We start from the raw sequence: 21,944 nt of genomic DNA on the forward strand, positions 1-21,944 counted from the left end.
AAAGGGGTTAAAACAGTACACAGACCACAGGCACATACATTCTTCCAGCCGCTGGAGAACTCTTCTGTCGGATTCACAAACACAGAAAATTTAGTGTACTCTGAGAAGTCCGTCTTGTTCAGTCACAAGCGTGCGTGTGTGTGTGTGTGTGTGTGTGTGTGTGTGTGTGTGTGTGTGTGTGTGTAATATTTGATTGCTGCAAAATTACAGGTTTGGATTGCTGAGACTGGCACACTAACAAGGGTGTTCTATGGCTAGGTCTGTCTGAAATGTGAGTGGGTAGCTACCAGAGATACAACAAAAGCTACTACAGGATGCTCAGCTTTAATAACTCTTGACTTCTGAACTCAGACCTCAATGAAGCTGTGAGTGCTGTTCAGATAAGTCTGTGGACTCTTCATCTTAAAGTTAAGATTTGACATTCTATTCCCTGTCAGCATGGCCATGCTGGTTTAAAAGATGTGCATGTTCTCTTGCTTTCTGTCATTATTAGAAATAGAAACATAGCAGTGTTTGTAATTAAGACTACAGTGATCAAAGAGATGCAGAGATGGAGAGCCAGGGGGGTGCTGAGCCTGAGCAAGTAACTTCAACCCCCACTAGATGCTCTGACCTCATGTTCCATGTGAGACTAGAGCATCAAAATCAAGACCAAACAGCACATTGAAAATATACCAGAGTAGACTAAGAGGCTAAGGGTAATTATGACTTTTATAATTAGCTCGCTGGGAGACAGAAGTCTCCTCGGAATATGTCTGTTGTTTGACTTTCGTACATTCACTTAACGACATCCAATACTACTTACTGAGGGTTGTTCTGGGCATAATAAACATATCTGAGAAATGGTTTTTGCCCACATGGGACCAACATTCTACTTTAAGAGATGTTTTCTGGAAGGGGGCTACTAATATTTAGAAGAATATTTTAGAGGATAATGGGGTATGTGGGAGTATGTGTACATGTATGAAAATGTCATAATGAAACCCATTACTATGCATAATTTATATGCAAAACATTAAAAAATAAATTTGTCCATAATTTGGATTTGAATGAAAGGAGAAGAAAAACACATTGTGGCTTCCTTTTGCATTAGTTCCTTGCTGTTTTGAGACAGGGTCTTGCTATATAGTCTAAGATGGGGGCCCTAGACTTGCAACCCCTCTGCCTGAGTCTCCTGGGCTGTTGTATCATAGGTGTGCCCCCACACTGGGCTTGTGTAAACCTTGTTTTAGAACAGGGCATCCAGTAGTTCATGCTGTCTTGATCAACTTACATAACCAAGAATTAATTTGAACTCCTGACCCTCCTGCCTTCACCTTCTAGTGTGTTGCCATGCCCAGCTTGCATCAGCTTTTTTTTTCTTCGAGACAGGGTCTTTCTTTCTTTCTTTCTTTCTTTCTTTCTTTTTCTTTTTTCTTTTTTCTTTTTTTTTTTTTTTGTTTGTTTTTTTTCAAGACAGGGTTTCTCTGTGTAGCCCTGGCTGTCCTGGAACTCACTCTGTAGACCAGGCTGGCCTCGAACTCAGAAATCCACCTGCCTCTGCCTCCCAAGTGCTGGGATTAAAGGCGTGCGCCACCACTGCCCGGCTGCAGCAGCCTTTTGAATAGCCTGCTCAAATATGAGATTTTATTTCCAAACTTATCCCTGAAAAGAAGGGCATCGCCTTACACATGTATTGGGCATATTCTCTGTCCAGATAGCTCCCTACTTCTCATCTTCCTACCTACCTAATCATCTCATCCTTTTCTCCAACAGTATTCATGCTTGTTCTTTTTCTCTTGCAATTTTTTTCCTTAGACAGGTACTCACTGTGGCCCACTCTGGCCTTGAACTTGTGGCATTCCTATAGCCTCTCAAGTACTGAGATTCCAGGTGCGAGGCACTGAACTCAGCCAGAGTGTTAAGATGCTGACCAGGTTTGCTGAAGATGGCTTTTCCCTAAGCTAAAACAACACATGTCTCCAGTGTAAACTCTGAGAAGCAGGTCAGGCACTCAGTCACTTAGTTCTGGGATTTTCAGTGGCTGGTTATCAAAAGCCATTGCAGTTGCTTTGTGCTTTGCATTCAAATGGAAACCTCTCTGTCAGCTGCTGCTTTATCTCATGGAAGTGTGTTCCTAGCTTTCTCCTGGCTGGCTCTCTTCTTCCTAAGCTGTCCTACAGGCAAACCAATCCTTCTCTGTTCTGAGGGTGTTTTTCCCAATGGCCATCTTTTAGTTTCTCTGTCCATCTTTTCAGGGCTCTGCCCTCAGCCACACACAGCTGGGCTCTTTCTCAACCAGAACACCACAGCATTGTTTAAATGCCAGATCACTTTCAAAGGACCAGGTCTGACTTCTATTTAAATACTGCACATAAATTTAAAATTTTACACAGTTAAAGGGTTCAGAGCTCGTGTTTTCATACTCAATTAAAACAAATGCTCCAGGAATACTTAACTATAACTTTTGCACTCTCTCTTTCTCTCTCTCTTTCTCTCTTCTTTTTATTAAACAAACAAACAAACTTGGATAGTCACTCTGGCCTGAAACCAGCAGAATGGCACGCTGTCCAGAGGTCTCACAGGATTTGAGCCTTTGTGGTGCTCTTCAGTCCTCTCCTTCACAAGTGGAGCTTGCTTTTCCACAGAGGTCGCAAGCATCAACCTTCTTAAAGACTGAATAGACCTCAAGTTCTCCAGTTCAAAGCCGTGGGACACAGTATCTACTTAAACCAATGTTAGCTGTTGGAAACATCTCACAGAAACATCTGAACAGAGGGAAGGGAACCTTTCTACGGACAGTTAGCTGAAGAAATCAGGAAAAAGCATTGGAAAAGGAAGAGAGATTCTAGAAAAATCCAAATGAGAAAGCTCGGACCTTCTGAGCAACTTCACGGCTTCCCTCATAACTCTGTCCATCAGCTCAAATGTCAAGGGCGCCCACAAAAGTCCAAAGTCCCACATTCTGTCTTCTTTTCTTCCAATCACAAAATAGACTATTTATATTACTGAGTAAGAAAGACTACAATCACATTATAAGCAATTTGAAAAACAAAGGGGAATTCTGGGTGATATTTTTTTTGCCCAAATTCCTGTTGTTTTTCTGTATTTTTTCACATGCAATTAAAAATCAGTATTTTGCCGGGCGGTGGTGGCACATGCCTTTAATCCCAGCACTTGGGAGGCAGAGGCAGGCAGATTTCTGAGTTCGAGGCCAGCCTGGTCTACAGAGTGAGTTCCAGGACAGCCAGGACTACACAGAGAAACCCTGTCTCGAAAAACCAAAAAAAAAAAAAAAAAAAAAAAAAAAAAAAAAAAAAAAACCCAACAACAAACAAACAAACCAAAAACAAAAAAAAAAAAAAAAAAAAAAAAAAAACAAAAAAACCAAAACCCACAGTATTTTGAGTTAAAATTGATTTAAGTTGGCCTTGAACCCACTCTGTTGCTAAGGATAACCTTGATAACTTCATAACCTTAGCAACAAGGGCATCTTAGTAATCTGGACCCTCCTGCCTGTACGTGCTATGACTACAGGCATGTGCCAACCTGTCCATTAGTTTCTTTTTATTTTTAGTAGAAAATAATTTGAATTGCTGATTAGTATTGACACACGGTCCAGGTGAAAAGTACGGAAAGTAGTGAATAAACACCGTAACATAACAATGTTTAGAAAGCTATGATCAAGTACTTCTGAGTTTTCTCTTTTTGTCTTCCTATTGTATGTTGAATAAAAATCTACAGTTATGTTGTATTTTAAAGAATACAATTTAGGGGCCAGAGAGATGACTCAGCAGATGATGCTCTTGCAGAGGATATGGGTTTTGATCCCAGTATCAATATATGGCAACTCACAACTGGCTACTCGGTTCCAGGTCTGCCTGAAAAGACCGAAAGAGGGTCTCAGCTGAGCTGCTGTAACCCCTTAGAGGCAGATGCTGGGGGCTAAACTACAGTATTCTGCAAGCGTTCCAAATTTCTGAACCAACTCAAGTTCAAATTTCTCTCCAACGCAAGATGACTAACTTCCTAATGATCTATTATTATTTAATCATTTATTTCTGGCTGGATTTTGAAACAGTTCAATCTTTTCACAGAATGTCATATAAAACATCTTTCTGCTTTCAGCTTTTCCTACTTTATATACTTTTTTGGAATTCTTAGGAGAAAATGCCCAGAAGAAAAGTTAGGAGCATTTGTATGGCTTTGACACTGATTCTACTACCATCACTAACTTATTAAAGTAATAATAATAAAAACGGCACATTGCCCGACAGAGTTTCTCTACACAGCCCTTGGTTGTCCTGGAACTCGCTCTGTTGACCAGGCTCATTGTTTCAATTGCATTTCATTGGTATTAATAAGGCTAAAAGTTGTTTTCCTGACCTATTTTTCTATCTTCAGGTAGTCAATGGATCTTCTTAGATAATTTTTCTACTTTAAAAAAAAAAGGGGTTGGTACTATATTTGTTCAACACTTTAATAAAAGGATTCCCATGCCACCATACCCGTGACTGTCTATGACCAACCCCCGCCCCACTAAGGGCTGGTCACACTAAGCAAGTGCTCTATGGCTGACTACGGCCCCAAGAGTCACAGCTGGGCTGTTCAGTGGCTAAGCTCCCACACATGCTCTGCCCACAGAGCCTCCTCACCCTACAGTGCTGACTAGCTTTGCTGTGCTTTGTTCTTCAGCATCTGTTCTTTTTCCATTTTCTCTGCTATCTCCTTTTTCAATCTCTTAATAACATATAACTCCTGTTTTTCCCTGTTATCCTTAAGTTTTCAGGTTTTAGACTTCTATAAGGAATGCATTAACATTCAATAGCTGATTGTGTCTCCCACTCAAGGCCTCTGGAGTCTAAATTCCAGGCTACACCTTAAAATCAAGTTTTAAAAGATTTATTTTTGTCTTGTGTGTACAGGCGTTTTGCTTTCATGTATGTCTGCATACCACGTGAATGCAGAAACCACAGGTGCCAGAAAAGGTCATTTGATCATCTGGAAACAGTTACAGACAGTTTTAAGTAGTCACATGAGAGCTGGGAACTGAACCCAGGTCCTCTACAAGAGCAAACTGTGAGCCGTCTCTCTAGTCCAAATCAATTGGTGTGTTTTTGCATGATGTAGGGAATCAAACCTAGAGCCCTGTATATGCTAAGGAAGTATTCTATCACTGAGACTCAACCCTGGCTCTGGAATCTATATAATTATCTTCTTAGAGTAATGTTACATGGTTATACTAGATAGTCATCTTTGAAACTATAATAGTTTTAAAAAGTTTTGAGTCTGTCAGAAACTTGGTTCATAAAGATGTGCATAACAGCATATATCAACACATGGGAGGGAGAGGCAGGAGAGTCAAGGGTTCAAGGCTAGGGATGGACTCTTCCTTGGGTCATAGCATGTGCTTCCCAGGGCCATTAAAAACATCTCAATTGGATATGCCACCTGTCCCTTAATCTCAATGCGATCAAAACATAACTTTCCCCACCTGAATAGACACTTTATTCATAATCACTTTAACAGTCAAGGCTGGAAACCTTGACACTGTCTGATGAATTAATTTATTTTCTTCCTTCCTTCTTTCCTACCTTCCTTTTTTGAGACAGGGTCTCTCTCTGTAGTCCTAGCTGTCGATGGAGACCAAGCCAGTCGCAGACTCACAGAGATCTACTTGCCTCTGCCTCTTTTTTGGGGTGGGTGGGTGTGGGTGTTGGTTTGAAGACAGGGTTTCTCTGTGTAGCTCTGGCTGTCCTGGAACTCTTGCCTTTGCCTCTTGAGTGCTTTAGTTAAAGGTGTTCACCACTATGCCCAGCTAATTATATTTATTTATTTATTTGTGCTATGTGGCTCAGGATAGACATGACCTTTTGTCATGCCTACCACTGGCTCCCCACCACAAAGTTTACAAGACTGTGCCCCAATGCCAACCGATGGATTCTTAAAAAATCACCCATACTCAGGTGTGAGCCTTTTCAGGCACACTTGTCATCACAGCAGGTAACCTCTATGCTGATTTAGTTACAATTTGTGCTGTCATACTGGTCAATAATTTTGAATATTTTCCTTTGATATTTCTGACCATTTTTTCTTCTGAGCTTTCCTTTCATCTCCAAACTGTAACATATTTGACACCTCTGTGCAGTTCTTGCCTTCTTCCAGTCTCCCATGTGCACTCAAACATCTCTTCATTTTCTTGTTTCAGGGATCGAACCCAGGGCCTCGTGCATATGAAGGACATCATTAGCCCTTCCAATCTTTCTTACTATCACTGTTACCATAGCTTCCTCAATCAGGCATGCAGTGTTTCTATAGTCTAACACTCAGACTTCCAAGTCTACTGCTCAGTCAGGTTATTGAGGCTGTTTTGTTTCCTGCACTGCCAAGGAATGCAACCCAGGGCCTAGCTGCTGTCTGCCCCTGAGCTCTAAGGCCCCGTCCTTACAGCCCTGTGCGTGGTTTTGACAACTTTTTCTTCCCTTCTCTGTTAAAAAGATATTTTTTTTTTTTGAGAGGCAGTTTTTCTCTGTCATCTTAAACTGGCTCACTCTCACTACCCTTCGACGACTGTCTCCCGAGTACTCCCATGCGCCGCCATGCCTGTTTATATCTTTCTACTGTATATCTCATACTTTAGTTAGATAGAGAACATCAATATCTTTGACAACTTGCACAAATGCATTTTGCTGTTTTTAGATTACAGGGGTAATGCTCTCTTGTTCTAAAGAAAATGCATTCAAGTGTAAAAGTGAAAAGAAAAAAAGAAGCTGTTTTCCTATCTTCCCTCACCTCCAACTACATACCTTAGAGACAACCACCAAATAGGTTCATCTTCCTATGCCCCTTAAGCTTCTTCCCAGAGCTTCTAGGCCTAGCCCACTTTGCTGACGGCCTCTTCCTGTTTGGCTTGGTCATCTTGCTCGTGTCTAGAACCAGGGGTCTTTCCTAAATGACAGCTGTGTGAGCAGGTGTGAGTGGGTTCTGAGTGCCCCTCCTTGTGGCAGAAGGACACAAAAGCAAACATGCAGTGAGAAAAAGAACAAGAAAGGAGCAGCAGAGGCATGTGTGTATAATAGAACTGTGCACACAAGCTCCTGGGGAAAGGCCCAATGTGTGCTTTTGTTAGAGATTATGGCTTAGATAATTCCTTGTTTGAAGTCCTCTGATGTGTCAGTTGATGGGTCTCAGGACAGGATGAATTCCTATTGAGCATCTTCATCTCGGGACACTTTCTGTCTGCAATATGTGTGTGTGCCCTTTACCCTGTGGGTACCCCCAGCTAACCAGTTTTCATCTGAGCCAGGTCACTACTCCAGGCCCTCTTACGCCCTAACTCACCCAGGAAAAACTCCTCTACCAGATGAACATGAACTGTGACACACCATGTCCCTTCACCTAGAGGCGCTTGAGACTCTAGGTGGCATCTGTCTGTGATCTGGAGGTGGTTTACAGAAAAACACCAGAAAGAGAGTAGTGGCTTCAGGGTCCCAGTATGGTACCCTGCCTGAGTTACTATGGCACACTGGCTTTGATTAAAGATGCTATGCAAAGAGGGACAAGATTAATCAAATGGCTCAAACCAACCAGAAACCTAGAGTCCAGCCCTGGAGATGAGGCTGGTGTACAGAGTCAGGCTCAGAACCAGCTCTAGGAAACTGTAACTAGGATCATTCTCCCAACATCTTTCCCATCTACCCAAGGAGAGGAGACACGTATCCTTTCTTCCCTCTCAGGCCAGTATAACTTGCTGTCCTGAGCAAAAGGCTTAAAACAAAGCAGCAAGGCCAAGGTGCCTATGAAGAATCCTTCAGCAGCTGCCAGGAGAGAAGCCAGTGTCTGGTCAGAGAGCTGGGGACACCTACCTTGACGCCGCCATCTGACTTCTTGTTCAGTAGGCTTTTGGCAGCTGTGAAAACAAAGAGGCAAGTCATGTCCTGCACCACATCCTCTCTGAGCTAGCAAGGGGCCAGGAGCCCCCACAGCTCCTGAGAGAGGGCCATTCATTCCGGTAGCTCCTCTGCAGGAGGCATCTCGAGGTTTCAGAGCCATGGCACACGAGGGCCTCTGCCACGGCTGAGGGCTCAGTAGAAGCAGACGCCCTGCGCTTAGGGAGAGAAACCACATTCGGTACACGAGCTTCCTGGGGCACTGGGAGTGCTGTCCTCAACAGCTTCTCTCCAGGCCTGGAAGCAGTGCCAAAGTGTAAGGGTGAGGGCTCCATTTCTAGACACACGGAAGTCCTCTTGATGGAAGGATGCAAGACATCTCCGGAGTTTTCTCAAGAAAATAGTGTCACAGTTCACAAAGGAGACCAGACGTGAGGACAGACAGTCACAGACACAGAAACTGGGACCACCTACAGGAGGGTTTTGCCAAGGGGCTGAAGCCTTTCGCTGGGCAGTACTTCACCAGTTTACTGGGCTCTAGCTATGGCCCTTTTCCATTCTCTGGATCCACGAGCAGGAAGGATTGGCTAGAATTATGAGCTGCCGAACAGATTCCAGCCAGCCATGGGGTAATACACAGGCTGATGACCTACAGCAGGCATTTGGTGACACCAGAAGGCCACAGAGGTCACTGGAAGGCAGCAGACAGAAGGTGAGAGAGTTCTGGAGGGCACAGGGAAATAGAACCAGCCCAACTCTCTGACCCACCTGACTGCCGTAGATTCCCATCTGGGTTCTACTACTTGCAAGCTGTGTTTGGTGACTGACCGTCATGAGTTATTTAACCACTTCTAGTCTCAGATTCTTTACTTATAGGATAGGATAGGATAGGATGAAACTGCACCTAGGTCACAGGACGGTGGTGGGGATCCAATGGGATGCCTAAAAAGCACTTGGCAGAGTGCTTGGCACATAAGGAGTGATGGCTACCACTTCTGTGACTCCCGACAGTCTCTGTTCTTCAGGCGGCCATTCCTGTCTAAGCCATGTTCTCTTTCGCCAGTGAGAGAAAGAACATAACTTCATCACAACATTTTGGTTCTCAAAAAATGGCCTTGATCTTTTTTCTCCAGCCATTCTGTATGTGGGCAAGTAAAGCTTTAATGTGTCTATAGCAGTAAGCCTGATTTGCCTACTGTTATACTTATCAGCTGCTTTTCAACTCAGGACGACCACTAGAATCACTTGGAAAACTTTTAAAAACACTTGTACTTGTCCCATCCGATAAAGATCCTGACTTTGTTTGGGGTGGGACCTTGGCATCAGTATTTTTTTTAAAAATGAGCTCCCAGGTGGCTGGTGGTCCTGTATAGGCAGAGCTGAGAACCTACAACATACATGTTCTTAGTATCTCTGTGTTCCTTGTAAAGACCATTACAGAGATGAGAGAATCAGGGACAGGAGAGCCGACATGATTTGCTCAGTGTGTGACAGGGCTAGAATTCAAACCAAGGGACCACTGACCCTATAGATTCTGTACTACACAGCCTTTTACACCTGGAGGTCTGTAAACTCCAGGCTCCAAAAATTTTGAGGCTTTCACTGAAGGGTCTTAAATGGTGCTGCAAAAGTCTAGTCTTAGCACCAGACAGCTTCAGGCCATGCCCAGGGTTGTTTGCAGGTCAAGCCCTTGGGCCATCTGGAGGAAAGGCTCCTACTGCCCAACTCCAAGTCCCCAGGCTACTGCCTCCTGAGAGTTGGCAAGCGCCCAGCATGCACGGCTGGTTAGGGGCCTTCATAACATCAATGTGCTTGCAGATGCCAAGTTAGGTGGTCCATATGGCATGCCCATCTCAGCCCGCAAGCATGGGACTCGCCTCCCTGGTGAGTGGGCCTGGCATGCTGGCCCTACTGTTGGGGTGGCAGGGAGCCAAGGCAGGCGGTCAGGGAGGACTCATGCCACGTACCTTGCCCGGCCAGGCCGGCGGCGCTCGCGGCAGGCGAGGCGGGGGCGGAGCTCTGCCTGCCAACTGAGGGGATACAATCTCTCAGTGCACAGAGCTGCCGCAAAGCCACGGGGGCCAGTCAGCAGCGAGCATGCCCCAGCATGAGGCGTAGGAACTGCTGGCTGCCCACGCACAGCAAGGCCCAGGTGGCATGGCCAAGCCAGCCGAGCTGGGGTAGAGGAGGCACCAGGGGACAGACTGAGGAGGCAGGAACAGTCAGCCCTATAGCAGTCTGGGGGCCTGTGAGGCTTGGACAGGCTGAAGAGACTACCATGCCTCTAATTAATGGCAATGGCTTCATTGCTTGTCCCCACAATCACTTTAAGAGCCTGACCTGGTGGAAGGCAGGTACTTTTTCTGAGGAAACCACGCTCAGTTTTAAATGAGCCTGTTATCAGAGTGCCTGGAGCACAGAGCATTTCCCTCATGACATTCCAAGTAAGAGTGGGACTGGGGCATGGTAAAGCTCCCATATGGCCCTTGGGCAGCTACCTTTATGGGTAAGCCCCAGCTCCTTCCTTAGATACAGGTCTCTCTCCCTGTAAGCAGTGAGCAAAGAGAGATTGCTTTCCTCAGTCATATTTCATTGTGCACTGAGGATGAAGATACCCAAGAAGGGCGCCCCAGAGACAAAAGAAAGGCTGTCCAAGTTAGTTAGATGTCAACATCTTTCCAACTACTCGTGTACCCCATGGATCCACTTGGGAAGCAGTCTAGTTTATGCCTAAAGAAACAGGTGACTCTATCCTTCATCACAGCTATAGAAGTTTCTTTCTGTAGCCCTGTCCTCACTCGTCCAAATTCAGGGCAGGAGAAGCCAACATGGAAAGCTTAGAACCCTCTTTCATTTGTGCTGTCCCTTCTGACCGAGGATAAAGTGAGCTCACAGGCCAGAGGCTCTCGAGTCAAAGCTCTTTCCTAATGAGCCTGACTGCCTAAAACCAGGACACTCATGTCCTGGAATGGACAGGGAGACAGACTTGCAGCCCAAGATCACAGGACAGGGCACTTGCTTCTGACTGGCCAGGCTACAGAAGCAGCAGCAGCAGCAGCAGCCTGTCTTCATGTTTCTTTGACTCAGAAGAGAGAGGAAAGATCACTGCACAGGCAGCTCAGAAATGCCTTGAGCATCCTCTCAGAAGGCTCTGAAATCAAGAAAACAAAGCTGCAAGTCCTTACAGGATAGGGAGTACTGTGGGGGGCTGCCACCCTATCTCTGTGGGAGGCAACAAACCACATGCTTTTGCTCTCCCTCTTGGAGGACAGCATGACCTTCTAGTGTGAACTCAACATAGGAGTACGCCTCCAAACCAGGGTTATCCTGGGCTCACTATCCAGTCCTGACATCCTGGAGCCCTGTGGTCCAAGGCTAGAGTCTGTAGAGCACTAGCTCTCCTGCCTGACGCCTCCTCCAACCCAAAACTCTCCAGTTACCCAGAACCAGGTTCCAGCAGGACCTGAGCTCAAAGATGCAAGCCCTGCCCAAAACAGCTACCTACTGTAGCTGCTAGGTGGCTGGCACTCCCTCACAAGCCCCTCTCATGGCGGTGCAGGAAATAAGCCAGGGAAGAGTCTTGTTAGAAGGATGAGAAAGGGGTGGGTCTTCAACCACAACAGCAAGGCTGGGGGTTAGAGGAAGGAAGGACCAAGGGGCAAAGCAAGCTGGGTAGAGACCTCTCTGCCTTCAGTTAAGTCTTGACATCAATCTTTTCCTCACAGAAAAGCCACTGTGCTCCCAACTGAGGGCGAACAGTGAAGGTAAGAACGGGGTAAGAGGACTGGAATGTCTTGCATCTTAAAAAGAAAGTGTGATTTGCAAATCACTGACCCAATTCTCTCAGTATGTCATGCAAATTTACCTGTCCACCACTGGTCTCTTTACTTTTATAGCTAATGTCAGAGAGTACCGTAAGCCTCAGTCAGTGCAAAAGGTTTCAGTACCTCTTCTTGGTACCGCAAGTGAAGTAAGAGATGATCTTAGGTGGGTGTAACTGAGAAGACACTATCTCATCTCTCTTTCCCCCAGCACACTCTCCAATACCCTAGACTGGCTCATATCTTAGAGTATGAAGAATCGTTAAAGAATCACACACAGATGTGATAAGCCGCATGGGAAGCTGGGCAGGCTACTCTTAGGTGGTCTGAAGAAACAGAATTCATAAATTGTGAGCCTCAGAAAAGCCCTTCCCTCCACATCTAAGACACTGGGTAACAGAAACCAGTAGCAGCTGCCCTCATAAGAGGATCCTTGTTCATCCTCAGGTGCTGCCTGCCTGAGACAGCTACGCAGCCTGGACTGACCAGATTCCATTCTTGGCCCACTCACCTCTGCAGAGTAAAAGTGCACAGCTGGGAACACATACCTGAAAAGTTCCTGGAGACAAGCATGGTTGTGAGGATGGCACCCTGTGGGAAAGAGAGTCTGTGAGTTCAGATGGACCTTAGGAAAGGGCAGCTTGGCCTCAGGCAAAGGCAGCTCTTGGCCAGAGCCTAAAGACATGAGTTTTCTGGTACCCCAATATGAACAACCTTCACAGCCCAGTCCCAGCAGGAGGGAGCTTCCCTGTGGGACCAGGCAGGAGCTATACTGTCCAAAGCCCCAGTTCTGAGAGGCCAGTGATTCGGAAGTAAGGCCCACCTTCAGTTTTCTCCGGGCATTGAATTTGCGTAAGCACTCCACTGTCTCTTGGCGATGCATCATGGATGCCACTGTGGACCGTTGCTGAAAGCCAAACAGATATGCCCATGAGATTCCCATCACAGATCCCCTCCCCCTACCTTTGTTCCCCATCTCCTGAGCACTGATGGCTGAGCCAGGATAGGGCCATACACTTTGCTATCCCAGTGCTGACCAGACGAGGCCACGGAAGAGAAAAAGCCTTTAGAACAGAAGTGCCACCACCAACTCAAGGTTATGTAAGGACAATTTGAGCAAGAGAATAACCAATAATTGATGTTACATATGGGTGCCAACAGAGCTTTTCAAAGGCAGCTGAGAAGGAGAGAGTATCTGGTGTGATGTGATCCTGGTCCAGTGACTGCTTTAGCAACTGTTTATGGAGTACTTGCTGTAGTGCAGACTGCACAGGGGAGACAGGCTCCTGCTCTGCAGAGTACCCATGAGGTCTTCAATCAAACTGTGTTCTGAAAAGCTGAGAATTACCTTGAAGCAGAAATTATCTTTGTTTTCTGTGTCATAGCCCCAGGTTGGCCTTGAACTCATGACCTTTGGCCTTAGCCTCTCAAGTCCAAGCATTACAGATGTGCACCACTATGCTCTCTCCTCTTTTCATCATCTTGGAAGGTTTTTTTTTTTTTTTTTTTTTTTTCCCAATGTATTATTTTTTTTCCCTTGCCTCCTTAAACTGAGTCCACTAGATGTGGTTGGCATACCCTTGACATCTCAGGGTCCTAATGTAAACATCATTTGCTATGCAATACTATGATGTAATGATGTCCCTGGGGGCTACAGAGAACTACAGGATTGTAAGTAGCGGGCCATAAAAATGACCTCCAACCATCAGCACTTCTGTGGTTCTTGCGTGCCTAGGTAGGCTGGTTATCACTCTACGACTGCTAACTCAGTCAGCCAGGTTGAAAGTAAATGCTAGGCTTAGGCTCTATGACCTAAAGTGCCCACCACCTTGCCTGGTTCCTAAACTAATTCTCTGCAGCTTCTTTATCTTTCCCCCACTCGTGTGTGTGTGTGTGTGTGTGTGTGTGTGTGTGTGTGTGTGTGTGTGTGTGTGTGTAAAATTCCCCACAGAGAAATAAGAGGCTATCGCACATGCCCTGTTTCTGCTTTAGTACCCACCTCCATACTGATTTTCCCTACCTGCATCCTAACCCAAGTCTCAGGTGTGACTACCTTGCGCCCAGGGTAGACCTCTGGCCTAGGCTCAGAAACCCTGCTCTCCCTTTGCTCTCTGAACTCGTCCTTCTTCAGTCAATCTCTTTCTGCATTAGATTCTCTTTTGTAATCTTTACATTATATTCAAACTTCCAACAAACAAAATCTCAAAAAACAAGAATAACAACAACAATAACAACACCCACTAGAATTGGAGGAAATTGTGTGAAATAAGCCAGATACACATACAGGCAGTACTTACTATTTGTTCCCTCATCTATATGGAAAAAAAAATGTTCATACAGAGGACCCAGTTCAGTTCCCAGAACCCACATGGTGGTTCACAACCATCTGCTAACTTCAGTTCCAAGGGGATCCAATGCCCTCTTATGGCCTCCAAGGCCACCAGGGCCTCATGTGGTGCATCTACATACATGTAGGCAAGACACTCATGCACATAAAAATTTTAAAGTAAAATTTAAAAGTAAAGACAAGTATTAGTGATTCCTGGAGGCTGGAAAGAAGGCGTGTGGGGTGGTGAATAGTGCATGTGCTAATTATCACAATTAACAGTGAACATTTATATGTATAAATATTTATGTGTACAAAGCTTCCTGACCCATGTTCTTCCTCTAAGGAATATCTGACACATGCTCCTTCACTGCCTGGCTTCCCAGCCTTCTCAGCCTCAGTTATCTGGAGACAAGTGAGTTTCTCTCCCCATCCTATTCCGCTATCTCTGTGAAACTATGAAACCATGGCCTCTTGTCGGTCAGAGCTGGAGAGGTTCCTTCCTATTTTAGTCGAGGACTCGTTCAGCATCTGGCTGCTGCTGTTCTCACTAAGGCCCACTTGTTCTTAGTTCCTGTGTCTTCTCTGATTATACAGTCTTCTTCTCAACCTCTGTGCATGGCTCATTTACTCTCCGTGTCCTTAGATGCTGGTATTTAGCAGGCATCTCCTCTCTTGCTGAAGCAACACAAGCTTACGATAGAAATCTGCTCAGCACAAGAACAACTTCATATATTTCCAAATCCTCACTATCACGTATGAAGAAATGACAGGCCACATTTCCAACTTCTCATCTCTACAGCTCCCTCTTTTCCATGTTCCATGCCCTCTTTTTGGTACTGGTATGGGAACCCAGGATTTCATGTATGCCAATAAAGCATTCTACCATTAAACCACATGCCCAGACCATACAGCCACACTTATTGCTCAGGTGCCTCAGGCGCTGGTTCTTTAATGCCACACTCAGTGCCCACAAAACACCATCTAGTTCTTCTGGGTCTGTGAACTGTCTGCCATCTGTTCCTGGCCAATGAAACCAACTGAAAGGCACCCATCGACTTGCCCTCTCCTTCACTCCTTAGGCTCAGACATTAAATCCTTCAGAGTCTCTTGGAATTTGCAGCACCACCTATTACTCCATCCTCCCCCTCAGCTAAGACCTCACCTGGCCTTCCTGAGACAGTTGTGACAGCTTCTTGCCTCTCTGCCTCCAGCCTCAGCAATTCCATTTTCTATAGAGCTTCCAACGTGATGTAAAACGCAAGCAGCATGCTCTCTTTAAAGCTCTACACTTTAGAATATAAACGTCAACTCTTCAGGCAGAAGCTGGTAGGACATACAATCTTTTGGGGTTGGTTTTTCAAGCAGGGTTTCTCTGTATAGCCCTGGCTGTCCTGGAACTTCCTCTGTAGATCAGGCTGGCCTCAAACTCAGAGATCCACCTGCCTCTGCCTCCAAAGTGCTGGGATTAAAAGCATGCACCCCACCCCATTCTTTTTTTTTTTTTTTCCTAATTTTTTTTTTTTGCAATCCCAGTCATGGTAAACCAAACTACTTAACATTCCTTACAGGTGACCATCTCCTGTGGCCTCTCATTTTCTCCATATTAACCTCTGTCTGCAGGGTAACACCTGGATAGATTGCCTTCTCCACAAAACCTTCTGTGACCCTAATGCCTATGAGGGGCAGGAGACACTCCTGAATGTGTCAGATTACAGGCATGGTTGCTTGTTTGAATGTCTGTTCCCTAAATCTTTGGGGCAAAGATCATGGCCCCACTCATCTCCAGGAACTGTCTGGTGACCAGCACAAAAGGACATTTAATAAACATGAGAAATGACAAACACATCATAGTTCAGGATGCTATACTATACCAGACCCTTTCCTTTGTCTGGAAGTAGCTGTTTCTGCTTGATAGAACCGTGAATGGAAGCAGTGTATCAGCCTACACCGATAGCCTAAGAGGCTATCCAAACTCAGCTGAGAGCCTCCCAGCTGCGCTTCAGGGGCGGCTTTAATACTTTAGAAGCCTCTTTTGTTCACTCACTGGGTCCTTGTCAGAGTTGAGGCCAACGTATATCCCAACCTTGGGACTTCACATTGGGGTATCAGCTGTTTTCCAACATCAACTACCTCTTCTAATTCAAGAACAGAGCCAAACAACAAGATGTAGGAGATAGGAGAGATAAGTAAAGACCCACGGGCACTTTTTAACTCCCAAGTCCCCCTGACGACATTTATTGACCTTGGACTCCACTCCCCACTCCCTCTGCCCCCCTCCTGAATCCTTCTGTGAGAAGTGCAAGGAGTACACCAGGGCTGCCACCCTCAATTTCCAAGACCAGGGCCAAGACACTTACACAGACCCATGGGTGCTTGAGAGCCTGGTCAGCCGTGATACGCTTTGCAGGGTTTATGGTCAGCATCTGATTGATCAAGTTCTTAGCTTCAGGAGTGACCGTGTCCCATTCTGGTGATGGGAACTAAGGAGTGGGAACAAGGGAAAGGGAGACAGGAAATTTGTGAGCCTTCTACCCTGAAACATAGTCTGACTTCATTCCAACTCTTATAACTGTGATGCTTTGTGGTACCCAAGAGTTGGATACGCTGTGTCAACTTAAAGACCCAGAAAGGAAGACAGAATAGTAAGTGTTAGCTTGCCAATGTATCCAATCAGTGAAGGAAGGGAACTCTGACATTTTCTGCTTCACCTTTCTTTTTCTACTAAGGAGCAAACAGGCTTTGTAATATGTCCAAGGAACCAAAGCAGTGGAGGAAGCCTCTAAAACCCTCCCTCTAAGCTGTAACACACAGTGTAGTTTCCCTATTCTTTGTGGAAATATACTAAAGGGCTTCACTGAGTTCCTTAATTTTATAACAGGAACATTTTTTTTTTTTTTTTTAAATCTGTTCCCTGTATATAAGGTGGCAAGAATTGAGTCCTGTATGCCCATCCTTGGGTCCTCAAAGTCCCCTGATGCCCTGTTATCAAATGATAATAACACTACTCCCTTGGACAGACCCTTAGGGGCAGGGAATCTGTCCTTCCAGGAGTAACTGCTCAGCTCTCAGAAAACCCATCCTTACATCGTAGGCTCCAGCTTTGATCTGCTGATACAGCTTGTGCTGATCCTCATCCCAGAAGGGAGGGTAGCCCACCAGGAGGATATACAGGATGACCCCTGCGAGACAGAACACACAGGTCACTGGGGTCAGTCACCTACCCCTGAGGAACCAAGAAAGGCCATGCAGGGCTCAGAACCACCCAGAAAGGCAAGGCCGGGCCAGAGTTAAAGGTGGGTGCCAGTCGATAACACTGTACCACTAGTTCCTCCTGCTGTGCCTCACTCCTTATGGCACCAAGCCGTGTCAGAGACTTCTTTAGTCTATCCTCTAAGGTGTGGACAAGTCCTTCTCCAAGGACACAACATAATCCAGGAAGTTACTTGGGAGGAGGGCATGACAGAAACAGTTCTCACAAGGGAAGGAAAGCAAGCACCATGATCTCACACACAGCAGGCACTCAGAAGGAATGAATGTAACGCCTCTTTTCTTGTCATCACAGGAAGCCAGGGGCCCATAACATCAAAGAGCTGAGGGTGTGGAATGGGCTTACCGCAGGCCCAGATATCCACAGGCTTTCCATAGGGATCTTTCCTCAAGACCTCAGGGGACAAGTAACCTGGGGTGCCAGCAAAACCTGTAGCAGAAGAGAGGGCAGAGCCGAACTAAACCCACTTTCTCTCCCAATAAGTCCACATCTGTAATTTCCTCCAAAGCCCTTCTAATGCTGGTTGCTTTTACTATATAAGCTCTCAGCACCCAGGCTGCAAAAGATGACAGGCTGGGCTGCGTGCAGTGCCTGGAATCTAAATCTGAGGACAAGTACTTGTGCCTACCAGGAACTCAAACACCTCCCCAGAGGCAATAAGAATGCAGTGCTGACAGCAGCCAGACACACTGTACTGAGTCATGAGGGCCAGGAGGGACCTCAGTGCCCGCCCCCCCCCCCTTTTCTGAAAGGCCAGGACCATTAAAGGCCTGACTTCTAGTTCTGAAAGAGGAAGGCAGACCAGGAAAAGGAGGAAGGGCGGAGGCTGCATTCTCGGAAGACAGGGTCACCCTTACCAAACCAAGCCTGCTGCTCTCCCTGTACTTCGATGGCCAGGCCAAAATCAGCTAGCTTGACCGCAGCACCCTTGCATTTACTCGCCAGCAGCAAGTTCTCAGGCTGCAGAAGGAACAAGGAGAACCTTATGAGGCATCCATCCTGGAGCCCAAAGGGAGCCTACTCTGGGCTCACGCAGTACCACTACCTAGCACCAGGTGGCGCCAACAAGTCACAAGCAGGAGGCAAAGGCAGTCAGTCTGGTTGAGTACCTTCAGGTCCCGGTGAACAATGTCGTGCTGGTGGATGTGGTTAACACTCTCCAGGATCTGATGTATACAGTGACTGAAAGAGCAGCAAAAGCAATATCAGTGCAGGGCTAAACCACCTCACCAATCACTGCCAGTACGGACCACACTCGCCAAAAAAGAAGCTAGAACCCTGGGCTTCGGATGTTATCCAGATCAACCTATTTTGTTTTTATTTTTTAAACTGAAAAATAGCTATTGACTTCTGATGAACAATGTGATATTCTGTTACAGGTATACCACCATATACCTCACCTCAAATGTTTATTCTTTCTAGTGAGAACATTTAAAATGCTTTTCTGTTCATTTAAAACACTGCCAGGTGTAGGTGGCACACACATTTAATCCTAGCACCCAGGAGACAAAGGCAGGTGGATCTCTGAGTTTAAGGCCAGTCTGATCTACAGAGTGAATTCCAGAACACCCAGGGCTAAATAAAAAAAAAAAATGCTGTCTTGAAAATGCTAAACCAAACCAAACCAACCCAACCAAAACATTACAAAGTATAATCACCTGCTGTGCTTAAGTAAGACGTGGGAGCCCATCCTTCCTATCTGACCACCAACTCTCCTGTCCTCACCCACACCCACCCATTCTGGCTTCTGCTAACCACCATTCCTCTTTACCTCATGAGATCATCCTTTTTTAGATTCCACATGTAAGTAAGACCATGTGGTATTTGTGTTCCTGTGCCTGGCTTGTCTCACTGAACATAACCTCATCTAGGCTCACCTATCCTTCATAAGGGACAGAATTTCTCAGCCTTTTAAGGGCTCAGTAGTATACACTACTCTTTTTTTTTTTTTTAATCCATTCATCTGCTAATGGACACTCAGGTTGTTTCCATATCTTGGTTATTGTGAATAATGCTGCCATGAACGTGGGTGTACAGACATTTCTTTAACATCCTGATTTTAATTTCATTGGGTATTTACCCAGTAGTGGGATTGCTGGATCATATGGTACTTCTATTTTTAATTTTTCTGAGAAACATCCATACTGTTTTCCAAAAATGGCTATACTAATTTACAATACCAACAGTATATAAAGGTTCCTTTTCCGTCCTTCCTTCCTCCCTTCCTCCCTTCCTTCCTTCTTTTCCTGTTTTGAAGGAGAATCTTCCTGCTATGTAGCATAAGCTGGCCTGCAACCTGCTATGTGACCCAGTCTGGCCTTGGATTCATGCTCTTCCTACCTCAGCTTCAGGACGGCTGGGATTACGGATGTGTGCCACAACATTCAAATCTAAGAGCGCTCTTCCCTCCTCAACACTCTCCACAGGGATGGAAAGTGAGGCCCAGGTAAAGTTATGTGGGTTTTCCAGAGTGACAGAGCCTTAGGGATTGAAAGATGCTAAATATCCCTAAGGAAGGTGAGACCCTCCAACCCCTTCCTTCTCTTTCCTCATAAGCAAACTTTTTCTTAGAGAAGCTTATGCTGTAACTTGGGAAGACAGCAGCAGTGGGCACAAGCCTTCACTTGTTCAAACATTGACTGAGTGACTCTTATGGTGTTTTCTTGTACTACCTAAGATATTAAATGCTCTAAAGTTTCTCATCTAGTAGGCAGATAAGAGAAGCACATAGATTCCTTCTAGAAATATATTTAAAAGGGCTCTGAATAGGATGTCTACATAGCATTTCTATGATTCTGCACAGAGAAAGCCAGCCTAGCTCAGAGCCCTATTTTGGTCCTGTTTATTAGAGCAGACTGCCCGCCTTGCTAGTCCTATAGTCTGATTCTGGGCAGCAGGTGTCTCCAGAGCAATAGTTTCCACTCACTTGGAGGGTGAGTGTGCCCTCCGAGAGACATCTGGCAATGTCTGGAAATAATTCTGGTTGGCACAACTTGGAATGGGGGACTCTCCTAGAGCTCTGCTGAGTGGTATGCTTCTAAGTTCTCTTCGTGCATAGGAGAGACCTTCATAACAAAAAAATTATCTGTGCTAAAGGCCAGTACCATTAAGGCTGAAGAATGCTGGTACGTGCCCAGTCAGCAGCCTCCAGCAGGTGTGCAGGGCAGACCTGCAGAAGATCCAGGTGTGCCAGCCTATGTAGCCTGCACTTACAGTTTGTTTCTCTGAAATCTGGTACTGAGGCTCCTATGAGAGTCAAAGGGTCAATGGGTGTCATCAGACCTGGACACTGGGGCTCAGGGCCTCCTACAGCACAGAGCCCAACAGTTTGCCAAAGGATCTTTAAGACTGAGCTTCAGAGGCGAGTCTCCACAGAAATATATAATTAGAACAGAGCCCAGCTAGCAGGGAGAGCCTTCTGGCCAAAAATGGCAAAAGTGCGAAGTGTCCCAGCAGAGCCAGGCCAAGTCCACTGGTACAGTCCTCCCACCCCCAAGCTCCCTGAGCTATCCTGCCTCCTCCCACCCACAGCCTGGTCCTCCCCTGCTGGCACTGGAATTCATCTCTCCACTTGAGAATTTTCCCCCAGGCTGAGGCATCTGAAGTTGATCAGCAAACATCGGCTGTTCAGGGTTGAGAAATTCGTGAGGAAGCGGCACTCCCCCTCTCTCTAGAGGCAGCCTGAGCCAGAGAAGCTGTAGGCAGGATAACAAAAACCAGGCTGTAAAGAGGAAGAGAGAAGGTGGGCAAAGCAGGCCACACTGGCACCTGAGCACCTTGATACAGGTGGACTGTGCTGTCATAGGAGAGCCACTGGCTTTGATAGAGACACGTCCTCATGCTGAGCTGGTCATGGTGGTAAAGTGACAAAGTGAGGGATCATTGGGCATGCTTGTGAGTACATAATAGTGGGGGAAATGGTATGGAGGTAGATAAAGGCAACCTAGAAGAGGCTTTGAAAGAAATTAATCTAGGCATGTTGAATATTTAACATCTGATAATATGCACAGAGTACAGCCCTACAGCATCTTTATAGGCTCTTGTTCAGACAAGAGTCCAAAGACTACTCAAATAACACACACACACACACACACACACACACACACACACACACACACGACAGAGCCAGGACTTATTTCAATCCTAATTCAAAGGGCTTCACTCAAATAACCAAGATTCCTCTTACCTGGCATCAGCTTCACTGTAGTATTCTCTGGCCACAATGTCTTCAAACAACTCCCCTCCGGTAACACTGTAACCAACAGAAGAAATGGTCAGAAGAAGTGGGGCCCATTGGCCAACTCCAGTATCCAGAAGGTAACAGTCATACAGTAAAACAGCTTTTAGAACCATCCCAACTCCCTATGTACTTTGGGAGCCCAGAACATGTTCATCCTTCAATGGCACAGGCGTTCTCCATGGGCTAACATGGGTTCTCCCCTCCTTCCTGACAGTTCTGGTTCCATAACCTAACAGAATCACTAACACTCAGAGAGTGATGAAGATATAAGGGATCCATGAAAAATATTCTAACTACAAAAGTCAGAGCTTTCCGTGAGACCATTCCGGACAGTATCTATGGCAGTGCAAAGGCAGACCTACTGCCAGAGCTGAAGAATAATGAGATCACAGACACAGAAGCTCAACCATGATGACAC

At 45.9% G+C, this 21,944-nt stretch overlaps 1 protein-coding gene across 17 annotated transcripts in view; it reads right to left on the minus strand.

The window, feature by feature from the left end:
* Positions 1-21,944, minus strand: part of Camk2g (calcium/calmodulin dependent protein kinase II gamma) — a 56,444-nt gene that overhangs the window by 11,725 nt on the left and 22,775 nt on the right. For 9 of the 17 annotated variants that reach the window (XM_034497822.2, XM_034497813.2, XM_034497816.2 and 6 more), the window contains exons 5-14: positions 21,473-21,538; positions 18,396-18,468; positions 18,144-18,246; positions 17,632-17,715; positions 17,103-17,197; positions 16,376-16,498; positions 12,513-12,596; positions 12,238-12,280; positions 9,836-9,898; positions 7,845-7,888 (exon numbers count right to left, since the gene is read on the minus strand). In XM_034497822.2, the coding sequence (XP_034353713.1) occupies positions 7,845-7,888; positions 9,836-9,898; positions 12,238-12,280; positions 12,513-12,596; positions 16,376-16,498; positions 17,103-17,197; positions 17,632-17,715; positions 18,144-18,246; positions 18,396-18,468; positions 21,473-21,538 (778 nt within the window). The remainder of the gene's footprint in view (positions 1-7,844; positions 7,889-9,835; positions 9,899-12,237; positions 12,281-12,512; positions 12,597-16,375; positions 16,499-17,102; positions 17,198-17,631; positions 17,716-18,143; positions 18,247-18,395; positions 18,469-21,472; positions 21,539-21,944) is intronic. The other 8 variants (XM_034497812.2, XM_034497828.2, XM_034497814.2 and 5 more) reach the window with 1 other exon arrangement.

This window comes from Arvicanthis niloticus, chromosome 3 (genome assembly GCF_011762505.2).
Source record: "Arvicanthis niloticus isolate mArvNil1 chromosome 3, mArvNil1.pat.X, whole genome shotgun sequence".
NCBI lineage: Eukaryota > Metazoa > Chordata > Mammalia > Rodentia > Muridae > Arvicanthis > Arvicanthis niloticus.